Genomic DNA, 17710 nt, shown 5'->3' with positions numbered 1-17710 from the left:
GGGGTAGCTTCTTTAAACAAAGAGTTGCCAGAGGCTTCCTCTGTATCTGACAGGGCTAATGCCAGTCAATTCTAAGATGGACCCACAAGCTGACCAAGGCCTGGCCAATTAGTAAACGAGGTAACACCTCTGCGAATAATGTATTTGAGAAGGAGAAGAAGTTGCTGTGCAGTTGCTGAACTGCAGCAGCAACAGTGAGTGAGAATGTGAAAACATCTCTGCAGACACCAAGGTCAGTGCAGAAGGAGGGGAAGGAGACACTTAAGCACTGGAAGAAAGACTCCCCTGTGACCTGTGGTGAGGACCATGGTGAGGCAGCTGTGTACCTGCAGCCCATGGAGGCCACTGGGGAGCAGAGACCCGCTTGCAGCCCATGGAGTACTCCACATCAGAGCAGGTGAGTGCCTGAAGGAGGCTGTGACTCCGTGGAGAGCTCACCCTGGAACAAGTTCCTGGCAGAACCTAGGAGTCTGTGGTAAGAGAGGTACCCATGCCAGAGCAGGTTTGCTGTCAGGACTTGTGATCCTGTGAGGGACTCACACTGGAGCAGTTGGTACCTGAAGGACTCCCAGTGGATAACCCATGCTGGGGCACGGTGTGAGGAGCTGCCCCTGTGGGGGACCCCATGCTGGAACAGTTCATGAGGAATTGTAACCCATGGGAAGGACACACATTGGAGAAGTTCATGAGAGGCTGCCTCCCGTGGGAAGGACCCTACAGTGTAGCAGCGGGAAGTGTGATGAGCCCTCCCCCTGAGAAGACCCAGCAGCAAAGTCCATCTGTAACAAACTGACCATAACCCTCATCCCCCATCCCCTGCAAAATTGACCTTTAAAGGGAGTACGAGTCAAATTCTGAGGAAAAATGCCTTTTCTCCTTTGCTACCTTATAAGTCCAGCATTTGAGACCTAGTCCTAAATACGTACTGCTCATAATGTATTTCTCTTTACTTCCAATACTATGTACTAGACAGAATACTTTGAGTTGTTGGCAAAAAGGATGCTGGTTAAAAGAATACCAAGAATAGCAATAATTTTTTTTCTCTCAATTCTGAATGAAAAATGTATCTACATAGGGTGTGGATGGAGTATTATTTTTTCCTTCTCTGAATCTGACTGGCTTAATCTTCCTAAGTACTCCAGAAACAAGAGGATGGGATGCTGTGGTGTGGCTAACAGGCATGTACATAATATGCATTCCGTTTGTAGAAGAATCTTTTTCCCTTGTTTTAAATAGAAAGGTTTTAAAAATCTAAACACATATCCTCTTAGCCTTGGCAACATGAAAAAAGGAAAAGATCAGTGTGGAAAGTATGTCTTCCAATTTTTCTGCTTTTATATGCAGTGCCTAGAAAATTCTTGTCCAGTTTCTGCCAAGCTTAAAGGAAAGTGTATAGAAAGGTCAGATGACGATGAAGAGCAGATGACTAAAAAGGCCTGCATTACAGGAAAAAATCTCTCTGAATGCTTTTCAGTGTGGTATCTTTATTGATGGCTCTTCCACACTTTACAGCACAGTTACACTGCCTGAACACGCCTATTCGAACAACTTGTGGTTACAGGATTAGGCTTGCTGAAACTTGGTTCTGCGTGATGAGTCATAGGTGCTAATTATTGTCTCCAAAGATTCCTATAGCTTAGACTCTCACAAACTATAGACAGACAATGACAGCTGTGGAAGATGACAGGGAGACTGAGAGTAAGCCCATGTGCCCCTCTGTGCAGAAATAAATGAACGCTGGAACCAGAAGAGCGGTGAAGTCTAAGAGGAGATCGTACGACAGCACTGGCTTGACTAGCAACCAACACTTCCTCCCACAAAGCAGCACCACAAACTGGCCACCACAGTACAAAAGCATTGAACACAGGTATTTCTGTCATTCCCATGCAAATTACTGACAGTGTTCTCCTAAGGTAAATCTCTTCAGATGCTTCCCCTCCTTGCCTCTCCGCACTTGTCAATGAGCAGCCCAGATCTTTTGCAAGCGAAGTTATTTTGGATTGCTCAGCTGAGGCAGGTGTACAAACTGGTAAGACATATCATCCTGACTACAAACTGTGGATGCTTCCATCAATTCTCAGTATCTTTTCAAAACATAACTGCTGCATAACTGGAGTAACTGACTCATTTTTTCTTTATCCACATATTTCTCTGGAGGGAGACAAGACCTGATGAACTCATGAAGTCTATATCAGCTACAGCCTTATGACAATGAAAACATTTCAAAGGAAGAATTAAATATGTTGTAGGACTCTGTCCATGTCTCCTCTTTTTCTGTTTGTGCTGGAACACGTTAATGTTACATCCTGTAGATTTATACACAGAAACAAGATATCATATCAGTGGGAATGGATGCTATGAAAAGTGTATTTCAGGAGAACTTGTTTCTTGGTCTACTGTGATAATTTACTGCAAGCAATACTTTAGTGTAACAGAATGTTTTCAGAATCTAAACAGTTTCATTAGCACGCAAGTATCAAAACCTGCAACTTTTGCACCCATAGAATGGATAGGCTGATATAGACATTGCAAGTGAAACCTACTTTGTGTGTGAAGCTGGACTAACTGCTGAGACATTGCTATTATAAGGAATAAACACAATTTCACATATATATAGACAACTATAGTACCAAAATGATTTAATGGCAGAAATCAGGCCTCAAAACTGTAACTTGCTACCAGGAAAGATACAACAGCATATCTAAGAAAAACTTCTAATAGTTTGCTATTATCCCATTTTGAGATTTTAATCAAGTATTGACTTCAGGTAATAAATCCTGCAATCTGCATAAATAAGTGCATTTCTGAACAAGCAACTATCAATCAAGGAAAGCAATGAAAACAAAACCTAGGTAGACTGTGCAAGAATTTGCAGAGCACATGCACACATAAACATACACATTTTACAGACAGTGCACATAGTTTTTTCTGTATACAGTGGATCATGGGTTTAATGCAATTAAAAATTCTCCTGAGGGATTTCAACATAAAACTTACACAACTGCTTTCAAACACACTGGAAATCTTTGTTGAAAACCTACACAGAGAATCAGCAGAGTTACCTCACCACAGAACCTCTCTCCATTATGCTAATGTTTCTATCAATATGAAAAACACCCTGAAGAGAAACAGTGACATTTCAGAGAGACAGGACAAAGTAAGGCCGAACTGCAGGTCTTTTATCTCGCTGAAAGTGCTCTGCATTCTGATTAGAATTTCTGCTGGGATCCTACAAGATGAAAAGGTTTTTCTAAGTCTGGCAGCTAACAGACTGGGGGAGGTATTCAGATGAGAACAAAGAGAGGAGCACTGAAAGCAGATGACATTATGCCTCAAAATGGTCTTTACCATCTTACTGACATGTTTCACAATGTAGCATAGCAGCTTCCACATTGCTATTCTTGAGAGCTCAAGATCCTCTGTGGAGACAGTATGGCTGGAGATCCACTGCTTTAAAAGGAAAGTTGAAACAGGTCTAAATATAATACATGTTTTTATTTTTGGACCCTAAATGTATTACGGTAATGCTCCAGAATATTACTTTTTGAAAATATGTTCTGCCCAACATGTTGCAAAGAAAGTCTCCAGTCTACAAAGCTTGCATGTTCTGGCACTTCCATCTGCAGGAAAACCCCACACAGCAAGCATGGAAATGCCATTTATTTTCCTCTGCTTCTTCCCAAAGGCAGAGTTTGCCCTTTGTAAGAAGAATATCTTCCAACTTTGTAGGGGCCTTGGAACTGTACAACCTTCACCTCAGATTGTAGAGGCTTCCAACACCAGGGAGAGACATTAAAATCTCCCCCTTACACTCTACAAGTAACTAAGACAGAAAACACAGGGTCCTGGGCACATTCTATCCATGTTCAGGCAAATGTACCTACAGCCAACTTAACTAGGCCATGTACATGTTATTTGCTCACAATGGATTTGTATAGTTTGTAAGATGCAAAAAAAGCTTTTTGCTGATACTGTCTTTCTTTTTTAGAAGCTTACTCTCCTTACCTAAAGTACAAAAATTGTACTTTGAATTGCTTCTCACTAAGCCAGAGAAAGTGATTTCTTGGGAAAGATTCTGTTTCTTAACTGTCCCTCTCTACCACCTTCTTTAGGTGCAGCTGAGAGAGATTTAGCGAATGGTGGACAGCATCACAGAATCATTATGGTTGGAAAAGACCTTTAAGACCAAGCCCAACCACTGACCTAACACTGCCAAGCCCATCACTAAACTAAAACATATCGCTCAGCACTTCATCTCTGTGTCCTTTGAATATCTCTAGGGATAGTGACTCCACCACCTCCCTGGGCAGCCCATTCCAATGCGTAATAACCCTCTCTGTCTTATGGTGTGGCCACTTTTGCAGGACTTCCTCTGTGTCAAACAAGTTCTCCAGCTGCAAAGAGATACCTTTATAAACATGTCCTTCATTTGAACTGCAGCTTAAGTGCAAAACATGAATAACAATAAAAAGGGCCTTGCAGATACCAACCACATCTCCTGTTTCCTGAAGTTATCATACTTACTTTCATTCGAAATGGAAGCTGATGTTACAATTGGAATTTTTCTGGTTTTGTAAGAATTATAAGACCTCTCCATGCTGTTTCACCATCCGCATATAAATGCACTTTGAGAACAGTGTCATGAATTATGTTGGAATGAAGTCTTTTTGAAAACTGATGCTAACATCACCAAAAGACTAAGCATTTTGCAACACCAAAACAAATCAGTATTACAAGAAAAAATCCCAGCAAAAGCATATCTGACAAGACTTCCCTATTCTCTCCACATAGACTACCAAAATCTGATCAATTACAAATGATTGTATTTGATATGCACATAAGCATTCTCTCACCAGCCAGTTCACATACTGTCCCAGCAGTATCAGAGAATCCCAAAGATCTTAAGTCTAATGGAGTCACACATTTACAAGTATGTTGAAAATTAAAACAGCCATCCAGTAAATATCTTCATTAAAATAACAATCATTCTTGTTTACAAATAACAACCTGACAATATTTGTAAAGATGCTCTCTCATGCCCTTTGACAGGATGAGTTACTTTCTCCACCAGAAAACATAGATCTCAAAATGCGTGTGCAACCTTTCATAAAAGAACTAAATTATTTTAGGGGTCAGCAAGAATTATTACTCTCTTAAAGTTGATAAGTATTGACTCTTAGAAAGCAAGCATTCAACTTTATACTGCCAGAAAGGCAACAAATACACTTAACACACAAATAATTGCAGAAAACCCTAACAACCCATACATAAGGTGAACATGAAGTACTAAGGGATAAAAACCAAAGCTATACTTCAATTAACCTTGTTGATTTGATCATTACCACAGTATGACCACTCTCATTTCTGTTCACTCTAAGGAAACATACTTCTTTGAGTCTTACATTTACCTAAGCAAATATCCAAATAGCCGATTTAGTTAAATTATGACTTAGACAACAAAAAAGTATCAGAAGGAAAAACTGTAAGCAAACATAATTCCTTGTAATTTCAACCTCACTGATGTAAATCATAGCTGGAGGCTGTATTAGCTGTTCAGTGGCTCAGATTAACATGTTTGACAGGAGTCTGTGCCAAAAGTCCAAACGGAGGGTAGCCAGAACAAAAGAGTATTTACCAAGAAGGCCTTTAGCTGTGAGTTGTTAAGACAAGTAGATACACATATTTTGCAAAAGATAAATCAAAGCTAGTAAGCTGGAAAGGGTCAGACTCTTAAAAGTGGAGCAGTTCATGAGAAAAGATGCTTACTTGTAAAGGTAATATTCAGCTTGATCCACTTCCTCTCGTGAAGAAATGTTGTCAACAAACTGATAAAAAACAAGAAATAAAAGCTTCAGAAGGAGCATTCACAAGGCATATTAGAAGAAAATGCTATTTCAATAAATAAAATACATTTACTTGGCATATTTGGGCATCTGATATTACTGGAAGTCTTCAAGCCTTGCTTTCTTGATCATACTCATGTTTCTTCCAGATTGCTAAAAGTCTAATCTTTTTAAAATGAGACAACTTCCCTCCTCGTCTCTAAGAAACATTACGCACCTTCAAAATTTGGAGACCAGACAAGAATTATGTCTATACAGCTCAGTATCCTCTATTTCAGTTGCTCCACCCTGAATTTTTTGCTCTTTAATCACATCCTTTAATTTGAGAACACATTCAGTTCCTGACTATTTTTTTGCCAATTTTGAGTGAGTCTCAACATACCTTACATCTATTTTTTCCCTAATGTTTGCCTGCCATATCATTAATTCTGCAGGACATGGCAACAACATTTTGTACTTCACATAAATAAGGGTAAAAAAAAAAAATTAAAAAGATTAAAAAAAAAAAATCACACTCATGCTGTAAAGCACATTTTTCCTCTCATTTAAAACCTTGCCTACTCCAGGCAATCTTCCAAAATTACCAGTGCTATCAACTATTTAAATAAAAGTCTTCAATCAGATTTTGTCTTATGGTAACAGTGAATCCTGCTTTCCTGTAGATTTTACTAACACAAGCATGAAGATGCTGGAACATTCCAGAGTGTTCCCAGTACAATACATTGGACTCAGAATGTATAAACAGCACATTCTCACAGTCGGGGTTTCTCTTTATCCTAAGCATAAGCTGAAAATAATAGTTACAGATGATTGGTACTTGGTCTCCAGTTACTCACACATTTAGGTCTCATCTTTTGAGTGTGGCAATAGCATGTCTGTACATCTTATTTACATTTTAGAAAATAAGAATCTGATGAGAGCTCCAGCTATTGGAAAGTGGTGCGGCTTGACAATCTGGAAATGCCACGTCTCCAGGACAGAGGTCAACACAATGCAGGAACATGAAGGAAAGGAATAAAGCTGATTAAGCAATAAAAGGGAGAACCCCTTTATCCCATGGATGTCTCTTTCAACACTTTCAAAGGAGCCTGGAAGTAGAGGAAGATGCATGCAAACAGGCTGTGCGATAATTCATTGCAACTCCCTTAGCAGCCTGGATTAATATAAAGTGCCTGAGGGGGTGTTAAAGCTCTCACTAAGAGAGAAACCACAGAAGGGCAGGGAACATATATTAGGGAAATACTTAACCCAGTAACAGTGAGGGCTGTTTTATTCCAGTAAAAGAAGTCTTGTTTCTGGACCTACAGTCCAGGTACTAATGAGTACAAAATAACAATAAAACACAGCAATTTAACAGCACAAGACATTTACGATCCTAGAACTCCCAGCAGAGGTTATACCATTTATCCCCTCTCAGCTTACTTGACTTCACAAGCATTCCACTGTCATTTCCATCACTTTATGATTAGGATTTATTTCCTTACCCGAGATATTGTCAAAGAGCTGACAGGCAGCTTTCTTTCATAGGTTTTGTCCATTAAGCGGGCTAAATCAGCTGTAGAAAACAGAAAAACAGTTAATCAACTGACATCATAGGAAAATATGCAGAACCATCATATAACCTAGAATAGAACCTTTGTCCATGAAAACAAATCTGGTTCCTTGTAAACATCTGTGAAGTCATCTGAAAACAATGCTTTCAATTATTTTTAAATACGTTGACAGAAAATAATACACAGAAAGGTTCTCAGTGTGATCGGAACCTATTGGAAAGAAAGAGGGAAAAACACAAACAATCCCATAATATCTTGGATGAATTTAGTGTAACTAATCCAACTCCTTTAAAAAAACCTGAGCAGATATGCTTAAAATTCAACTTGCTTTCATGCTCAGCATAAGCTGGACAGTGCTTTTGGCATGGATTTATCCAGTACTTTCTGGTAAAACAATGAGACACAGAAAGAAGCAGTACTATATTGATAAACCCTACAGGCATAATCAGCAATCCAAAGAAATCCTGTTAATCAAACAAAGCACCGTACCAGTATCTTACTAAGTTTAAAGTATTCTGCTCCAGTAGTCCTGTAACAACATTAATTTGCCTGTACAGGAACTTTACACCTCTGATTGCTAAACAGATACCCAATCATTGCATTTAATGGGAAGCTGAATTAATTCTGGAGTTTTAGTTTTGTACTGTTCCTGGAAAATAATGCTGACTCAAAAAGAGTAAGCTGTTTATTGTATGTTTAGTGTCAACTGTGTGATTCTTAGCTGAGATATGAACTGATGATATCCAATCTATAAGACTTAGAGACTTCAACCATATTCTTTCTTTCTACATTCCTGCATAATCCAGGACCAGGAATCCAACATAACCTCTGTGCATCACTGCATCTTGTTTTACCCTTTGCACCCCATGACTATGGCTGTTACTAAACCAGCCTCTCCTGTGACATCTCTCAATAAGTCCCAGTGGTCATTTTTCAAGAGAAGATGGGTTGCCTCATTTTACAATTCATTTCCCAAAAGGGCCACCCAAACTCCACATTTGTCAATGAAACGTAAGGCGAGCACCACATCAGAATTCACTAAACCTTCTATTCTGCAAAGCTGTCAGGGGAAGGAAGCAGCATTGCACCAGTAACCTACTGTTTCTCCAGGGGATGGAGGACGTGTTTTCTGTCCACAAAAAAAGTGATATCATCACTCTTTATTATTTTAAAAACGCATCTGTACTGCCAGTGAATTCTGAGTGGTATACAGCTCTTACATACAGCATATTATGGTGTAGTGGGTCTGGGATGGTAGTGATTTTCCACAGCAGCTCTTGCAGTGCTGTGCTTACTGCTGATATCAATATTATGACTACTGCTCGCACAGTATCAGGGCTGTCCCACCAGCATTCCTTCCCCCACCTTCACCAATAGCTGTGGCTGGGCACAGTCTTGGGAGGGACCATGGCCAGAACAGCCGACCCAGGCTGACCAAGGAGATATTCCATACCATATGATGTCAGCTCAGTAATAGAAACTGGGGGAGAGGAGCAGGAAGGGGAGGCGAGATTCATTTCTGGCCTTCCAAAAGCAACCGCTACGCGTACTGAAGCCCAGCTTCTCGGGAGGTGGCTGGACATCGCTGCTGATGGGAAGTAGAGAGTCACAACTTTATCTGCTTTTGCTTTGCTTCCCACGTGCGCAGCTTTGCTGCTTCTTTATTAAACTGCTTTTATCTCAACCCACGAGACTCCCATCTTATTTTTCTCCCCTTCCCTGGCTTGCTGAGGAAGTGGGCGATAGAGTGGTGTGGTGGGCACCTGGCATCCAGCCAGGCTCAAACTACCACATATGTCATTCAATGCTACTCTGACTTTATAGGTACTTTCTCAAATGATAGTATGTGCAATGGCTTTTGCTGCAGTAAAATGATAGACCCTTGATTTGGAATGAGATGGTTGGCTCCTAGTCTGTGCCATGCTGCTGCCTGCCACATAGCAGTATTTCATGTTTACATAACACGTTCCTCCCTGAGATGTTGAGATGTTCTTCAAAACACAAAAACAGCATTTGTGTCTAGATGAGGGAAGGTAAGCATTTTATAACTATGAAAGCAAAGGAAATCTGGGATAAAGCTACTGAGGCAAGCATCAGCTCCTGTGAAATACAACAATGTTGCTGAGCTGATGTGGGCCACCAGCGTAATGCTGTATCACGTAACGACTGAAACAGCAGATGAAGTTTTTTAATGGTAAAGAAATTTCTCTGGTAATATTCTTCCAAGACCTCTCTGTATTTGATTTTTCTGTATCACCAGGCCTCACAGATGTCATGAAGGCTGGACACAATCTTAAATGTCTCTTCCAGCCAAAACAATTCTATCATTCTATGAAGTACTTACATAAGGACTTTAGAGGCACTGCAAATAGTGCTAGAAGTCATAATGGATGCTGCAGCCAAGTCAACTTGTCAGAAACTGTCTAGATCCTCACCTAAACATACTAAGCCATCTGTCATCCAACATTGTTCATCTGCATTTCTGGAAAAGAGTGCTCACTTAGAAATATGCTATGTTTGATGACCTAGCAACGTCGGACTCTGAAAATTGCACAAATTGGAAGTTCATTTATTTATTTCAGAACTATTTTTGTTATGCATCATCCTCTGAACACCAGAAGGCTATCCCTAAGACCATTTTGTGCCATATTCAACCCCTGAACTTGGCACTTCTCAGTGTTCAAGGAAGATTAAGAGCCCATTTCAGGAAACACTGAGTACTTCAGCAGAATACAAACCAAATGAGTACAATGCTATCCGTGCAAGACCCCAAGACTGCATCATTTATATACATGCCTCTGGGAGAGCTCACACACAGAATTTTAATGATTCATGCTTTATGCTGCCTACAAAGCTGGAACTCCCCATCAGAACTTTAGCATGGAAACCAATATAAAGTACTTATCTGTCAGCTCCAGTGTAAGAGTTACAATAAAATGAAAGCTGATTAAACCTTAAGGATTAAAGGACAATTCAAGTTAATGGGAAATTTAGCTTTGTTTCCAGAAAAAACTGCTGTTTCTACTGTAGTTTCTAGGTATGAGTAATTTGCAGTGAGTATTTTTGTCCTTGGTCTGTTTTCTCTGAAGAATACCTAAAAGCAGACTGTTTTTCTCATAATTTGAAATAATTCAGCTACCTTTTGTAAATCAAGTTTGTTCCTTGTTATTTAATAATGAAGACTAAAGCTTCTTTATAGTCAAAATCATCCCAAGAAAAGTACTAGAATGCAAGAATGTGAATATATAAGTCGCCTAGCCCTGTTGGTAGTAAAACTTAAGCCTTAACACTAAGGTATAAACCAAATAAATGTTTTAATGGGCAAAGCAAAATTCTATGTACATTCTAACAGATATACACTACAAGAGCTCATCAAAGAGGACACTTGTGTATATAATCTCTTACACACATTACAATAAAATATCTTTCAACAGGATGGACTTTTACAGAATTGTATGTTTCTCTAAAAACATATTTCTGCAAAAACATTGAAGAATCTCACAGATTTAAACAAACTGTAAGTCTGAGCTGTGGTTATTTAACTTCTTGATATGAATTCACAATTGTCTCCAGAATATTGGTATCTGAGATTTCATGATCACTTTTATTTGCATTTGTTCACAGAAACTCAAATGTCTTGCTGTCTGCAACAGAAGGATTCAGGACAATGACTGGTAAAATACTGATCCTTGCCTTGCCAGTCAGTGGTTATGACATCTAACACTTCATGGCCTAAGAAATCTACACAGTTTCAGTTTGACTTGCAGTGTGTACCTATAAACAGCACACAGCCACATCAACAAGTGGCACATTTGTTTACCATGTAAGGTCACTAACCCTCTTATTCTTATAAATGGTTCAACCAGGACAGGGTTCAAATCCAGTGACAGGGCAGCAACAGTAAAGCTGTTACAACTGTGATGCAAAGTTTATCTGTCCTGTGAATGATGGGCAGAGCTAATACCTTAACTCACGGGCTAACATTATATTCTGTAGTTAAAGAAAGCCTTGATTTAAAGTCACAATCAAAATCTAAACAAGGGCCGAGGCAAGTACTTTGCCTTACAAATTTGTAAGTTTCACATTTCTCAGTATTTCCATGTCCCTATCAGCTTCTGGAAAGAGCCGCTGATTTACCAAACCAGACTTTGAGGAGTGGATGTTATTCAAGTCTGCAAAGGCAGCACTGCCACCTGGTGCTGCAGATGAGCCATTTTGGGTACCATCAGTTCTTCCAACTAAAAACGACATTTCCTATCTCACTTGGATTCTGCCATCCCTTGAGATTCTGGCAATTGCTACACTTCTCATCAAGATGCTTAGTGTTACTTACTTTCACCCTTGTTAATGGTGAACCAACTGAAACACTGGAGAAGCTAAGTCATGCCTCTCATTTCTTTGATATTCCATTTTTATTTAGTGGAGTCAAATTACTCCTAGACAGTTACCTTCCTACCAGCTAACAGTTTGTAAATTCCAAACAAACATATTTTCAATTCATACCTTTACAAACAAATGTACTTGTGTAAACAAAATACAGTCTTGTTCTTTGCTAAGATTTTTTTCAGTACTGAAGATTGCTAAATTCATTCATGCCTGGAACACTAAACTGAGACTATGAAGAAGAGAATAAAGTGTATCTTATAAGGACAGAGAAAATAAATTTGAGCCTGGGATAGCACCACATCACTGCACTAGAGAAACAGAACTGAATTTAAACCAAATATACTTTTTTTCCCTTAAAATTTATTCTCACAATAGTGTTCTAGAATATAAAATTCTAACAATTTTCAAAACAAAAGTTCTCAAACAGTGAAACACATAAAAAGAGCATCTCCTCAACACAAGAAATTCACATTAATTACAATCACCATTCACTACACACAAGATTCTAAGTGCAATCATACAACTGACAGCTAAAGATCAGCAGTGTTGTCTCCTCTTTGAAAATGCTAATAGAGCTGACAAAGTGTTAACTTTTCTCTTTTCCATGAAGAAAAAACGAAAATGCAAAGCAGTTCTTTGAAAAGCATGGAATAGATATCTGCTTCGGATCAAGATCATCAGCAGCCCAGCAGCAAAAACTGTGCTTGCCAAACATTTGTGAAAGGTCTTGCCAGATCTAGGGAAAGACAACCATGGACTGCACCAGCACTCCTGCCACAATGCTTTCTTCTACAGTGGATGTTTGTCCAAGTAACAACTCTTTTCTATCTGAAGGTGATTGGTTCAAAAGCATACCAGGGCATTACTCTGTGACTCCTACCCAAAACACACTGAGTGGATAGTCCTAGTGACAGTAAAGGGTTACAAGGTATTAACAGTTTCTGCAGGATCCCAGCTACAGTCATGAGCACCCACCAACTGTTTCTGGCACACATATAGTAACATACATTGCCAACACCAACCAAGCTCTTTACAGGAAAATAACAGAAACCAATCAGTGCATAAAAATCATTGCTCTGGTCATTTTGTCTGTCTTCCATCCCAACAAAAGCTCTTGAATTCCACCTGCTGATTCTTCTTTCAGTCTCATAATCTGTGTTACAATTAACAAACACAGTTCGGGGTCCAGGAGTGGAAACGGAAGGCAAAGATTATGCATTAAGGTGTCTCCAAAACAGTTGTGGTACAAAATAATGCATATGTATCTTTAGCATGGAAAAATATTTTGGACCATAGATGGTGGAATGTAATTTCAAATACAATCTACCAAAAAAATTAAGCTATGAACTTCACATGATAGATGTCAGTACTACATGCAGATACAGTTTCACGTATAGCTGCTCAGAAAGAAAATGTTTACTTTTTAAAACTTTTCCCCAAAAGAAAATTTTACAAGAAATTTAACTTTCTCTCCTTCAAAACTCTGAGGAAAACAGAATCATAAAATTGTTTCAGTTGGAAAAGATCTTTAAGACCACTGAGTCCAACCACTAATCTAACCTAACACTGTCAAGCCCATCACTAAACCATGTCTCCCTAAGCACTTCATCTACACATCTTTCAAATACCCCCAGGGATAGTGACTCCACCACCTCCCTGGACAGCCTGTGCCCATGTCTAACAATCCTTTCAGTGAAGAAGTTTTTCCTGAAACCAATCTAAACTTTCTCTGGCACAACTTGAGGCTGTCTCTTCTTGTCCTATCAATCGTTACTTGGGAGAAGAGATTAATCTCCACCTCACTAAAAGATACTTTCAGATAGTTGTAGAGGGCAACCATGTCTCCTCTTAGACTCATCCTCTCCAGACTTAACACTTCCAGCTCCCTCAGCCACTGCTCATCAGACTTATTCTCCAGATCCTTCACCAGCTTCATTGCCTGTCTCTGGACAAGCTCCAGTACCTCAGTGTCCTTCTTGTAGTGAGGGGCCCAGAACTGAACACAGTATTCAAGGTGTGGCCACATCAGTGCCAAGTACAGGGATGATAATAACCTCCCTGGTCCTGGTGGTCACACTTTCTGGTACAAGCCAGTATGCCATTGGCCTTCTTGGCCATCTAGGCACGCTCTGGGCTCACCTTCAGACAGCTGTCAGTTAACACTTCCAGGTCCTTTTCCTCCAGGTAGCTTTCCAGCCACTCTGCCCCAAGCCTGTAGCGTTGCCTGGGGTTGTTGAGGTCCAAGTGCAGAACCCGGCACTTGGCCTTGTTAAACCTCATAACCATTGGCCTTGACCCACTGATCCAGCCTGTCCAGGTCCCTCTGAAGAGTCTTTCTGCCCTCAACCAGATCAACACTCCCACTCAGCCTGGTGTCATCTGTAAACTGACTGAGGATGCACTCAATCCCCTTGTCCAGATCATTGATGAAGATGTTGAACAGGCCTGAACACTGGGCCCTGGGGAACACCACTGATGACCAGCTGCGAACTGGATTTAACTCCACCCACCATCATTCTCTGGGCCTGGACATGCAGACACCCAACACAGAGTTCATCCACCCAAGCCACAGGCCATCAGTCTCTCCAGGAGGATGCTGTGGGAGACTGTGTCTAAGGCCTTATTACCACATTCACAGCCTTTCTCTCATACACTAAGCAGGTCTTTGTCACAGAATATCAGGTTACTGAAGCAGGACCTGCTTTTCATAAACCCATGCTGACTCAGCCTGAACCCTTGGTTGTTCTCTAAGTGCCATCACAATGGCACCCAAGCTGATCTGCTCCAAAACCTTCCCCAGCACTGAGGTGAAGACTGACAGGCCTGTAGCTCCTCAGATCCTCCTTCCAGCCCTTCTTGTAGATGGGTGTTAGATTTGCCAACCTCCAGCCCTCTGAGACCTTCCCAGTGAGCCAGGACTGCTGGTAGGTGATGGAAAGTGGCTGATGAGCACTTCTGCCAGCTCCCACAGTATCATCAGGTGGATCCCATATGGCTCCACAGTCAAGGTGGAGCAGCAGGTCACATATTATTTCCCCTTGGACTAATGGGGTTTCATTCTGCTCCCTGTCCCTGTCTTCCAGACCAGGGTGCTAAGTAAAATGTTCTTTTTAAAAAATTATTTTGAATAGGAATGCCCGGTGGTACTTACAGGTCTGAAGTCACGCTCATTACAATTAAAACAGTGTCAATGAAGGAGACAGAGACAGTCTTAGCTGTCAGACACAAGAGCACAATAGCATTTCAAAAGACTTTGGATTTTGTGAAGAAACCAAATACTCATTAAATGGGCCAATTATAACTTGTTTCCACATTATAGCTTTGGACATCTATCACAGATTTTTAACATTTTAAGTAGATTGTGACACAGAACCTCAGAAGCATTTTGCTCCACATAGTTTTAAGTATTTATAGATGATCAGTTAGTCTAAAATGAGTTCAGGTTGCAATTACTTACTCAAAGTGAAGAAAAAGAAACAAACTTTTCTCACCCAGGCTATGCTCTTCTTTTTGTCTCTTTTCCCATTTTGAGCTGTCCACATAGGCCGCAGAAAGAAGAGATCTTCTACCTAATGAAAAAAGAAATCACTATGTAAGCCAAGCTGCTTAGACATCTCTAAACAACCTGACCTAGGTGGATCTGCTTCAGCAGGAAGATTAGACTAGATAATATCTAGAGGTCCCTTCCAATCCCTACCACTCTATGATTCTATGATATCACCTTTTTCTGTCACATTTACTGAGCTGGATGTATGAAATTGTCTTTGTGACAGCCATCAGCAGCAACTACCACAACAGTTCAGGTTCCTTGTAGGCAGACACAGCACTACCTCATCATTTTTAGAAAAGAAAAGCTTTCTTCTAAGAGCTTTTTTTCCATCACAAAACAATTTTCTCAAATCTGAATTTAGCATTTAAAAAATGATAAATTTGTAATGGTAGGAAAAAATTCAACAACAATGATGGATAGTTTATTTGTACATGCAGACTCTTTTCATCAAATGCTAGCAGACAGATAAATGTAGGCATAACAGCATTAAACAAAAAAAGATGAATACACGTGAAAAGGCTTTTCTGTTGCTGTTGGTTATTTTTGCCACCTGTAAAGACTTGTCTCATTAGAAATGAAAGGCAGATGCTCATCTTGAAATACATTTTTGATCTTTTTTTTTTTTTAATCTCTCATGAAACATAGCTTTCACTCAAATGTAAGTTTCTTCCAAATACTTTTTTGCACCTCCTTTGAAATCTGCTCACACTGCTGTTCTAGCTTTCAAAATAAAAGAGGAGATGCTTCAGTCAGGAGAACAAACCATGTTTGCATATCACTCACAAATGATGAAGCCTTGAAGATGCATGAGGAACATCTGGATAATATTTGCTGAAGGAAGATACAGAAATGTATGCAGCAGGTTGCAGAAATTAATGTTAAAAACACAAAATATTTTAAATATAGGTATTACTATGCTACACAGAATCTTAGCAACTACCTTAAAGCCTTTATTTGAAAGTCTGTTACCACTAAACTTCGTTATTCTAGGATATGGAACAATTTTTCTCCTTAGTATTCTTTTGATATGCAATTACACAAACATTTGGCTCTGAAGACCTCTGCAAATTCTTGTCACAAAGTCCTGGTACACAGAATTCCTCAATCAGAAAATGACAATGCCTTACAAGTTAGAAAATGAGGTATTTTTGGTTAGTTAGTGGGGTTTCTTATTTAAAACCTTTTTTTCATCACAGTGATGAAAGAGGCAGACAAAAAAAGTCTGTGAGTTTGGGATTCTTTCTTAGAATAAACTTCTGTATGCTCATTCACAGGTACAGGATGCCACCAGCAAACATCAGGGTTTAGAGAACTATTTTCTACAGCAAAAGCAACTGTCCGTATGATAGTGCTTTGCTCAGGTAAGCTTCACTCCAGGTCAACTTCTGAGCACCTCCAGTGCCAGAGGAAAGGGTGGCAATTCTGAGACATAGGCTACCAGGAAGCAAACCAGAAAAATTCCTGCTCAGAGAAGCTGAAAGGGCACAATAAAAGTACCCATTATCGCGACACTTTAAGCAAACCTTTCCGAGTCCAGCTCTTCCCAAAGGCCAGGGTTTTTCGAAAGATGGCTTTACAAAAACGCCGGTATTGGTTGTGCTTCTGTCACCTGAGTTACCAGGCTTTGCTCAACACCTGTTGCCGCGCGTTTGGAGGCCTTCACACAACCCCGTGACCCAAAAAGGTAGGTCCTAAAGATACCAAACTACAAAACCGGCAAGCTGGAGCATCTCTAAGAATGCCTTCCGCGTCGCATGCTAGCGATATGCTGTCCTCGGAGCCGTCTCCAAATGTATATATATATATATATATATATATATATATATATAACATATGTAGACGAAGGTCATGTCTCCACGCAGCACCTCGTCCCTGCTCACGATCCCCACAGCACTGGCCACGGCAACCCACGGCTGCCCGCGGCAACGTCGGTACCCGCCGGGCCCGTCCCGCCAGGGCCCGTGCCCCGCGACGCGGCCTGGCCCGGCGCAGCCCCTCATAACTCGCCCCTGTCCTCCACCCCGCCGCTATTGTCGTCGCCGCCTGCCCACGGCCCACCGACCTGCCGCGGCGCCGAGCGCACGCCCGCTCCACAGCACACCGCGCCGCAGCACCGGGGCAGCCATGGCGCCGAGGGAGGAGGCGAGCGCGGGGCGGGGCGGGGCTGGCAGGCCTGCGCGCGCCCCGCCTCCGGCCGCCCCCGCCGCCGCCAGGCCCGGGAGCAAGATGGCGGCGGTGCTCGCGAGCGGCTCCCAGCGGCTGATGCGGACGGCGGTGCGGCGCTCGGCGGCCCGCGCTGCCGCCTCGGGCTGCTGGGGCTACGCGCCCGGAGGTACTGCGGGCTAAGCGGTGGGGGCGGGCAGTGGGAGGCCTGACTG

General features: G+C 41.1%; 1 protein-coding gene across 4 annotated transcripts in view; it reads right to left on the bottom strand.

Annotated features, from left to right (window-relative positions):
- Positions 1-17474, bottom strand: part of MRPS27 (mitochondrial ribosomal protein S27) — a 49019-nt gene extending 31545 nt beyond the window's left edge. For 3 of the 4 annotated variants that reach the window (XM_062017985.1, XM_062017986.1, XM_062017988.1), the window contains exons 1-4: positions 17395-17474; positions 15274-15351; positions 7328-7398; positions 5767-5825 (exon numbers count right to left, since the gene is read on the bottom strand). In XM_062017985.1, the coding sequence (XP_061873969.1) occupies positions 5767-5825; positions 7328-7398; positions 15274-15351; positions 17395-17458 (272 nt within the window). In that variant the 5' untranslated portion in view covers positions 17459-17474. Of the gene's footprint in view, positions 1-5766; positions 5826-7327; positions 7399-15239; positions 15352-17394 lie in introns of all 4 variants that reach the window. The other variant, XM_062017987.1, reaches the window with a different exon arrangement.
- Between the last annotated feature and the right edge of the window lie 236 nt (positions 17475-17710).

Source organism: Colius striatus, chromosome Z, assembly GCF_028858725.1.
Source record: "Colius striatus isolate bColStr4 chromosome Z, bColStr4.1.hap1, whole genome shotgun sequence".
NCBI classification, from domain to species: Eukaryota; Metazoa; Chordata; class Aves; order Coliiformes; family Coliidae; genus Colius; species Colius striatus.
This window is presented reverse-complemented; position numbering and strand designations above follow the sequence as displayed.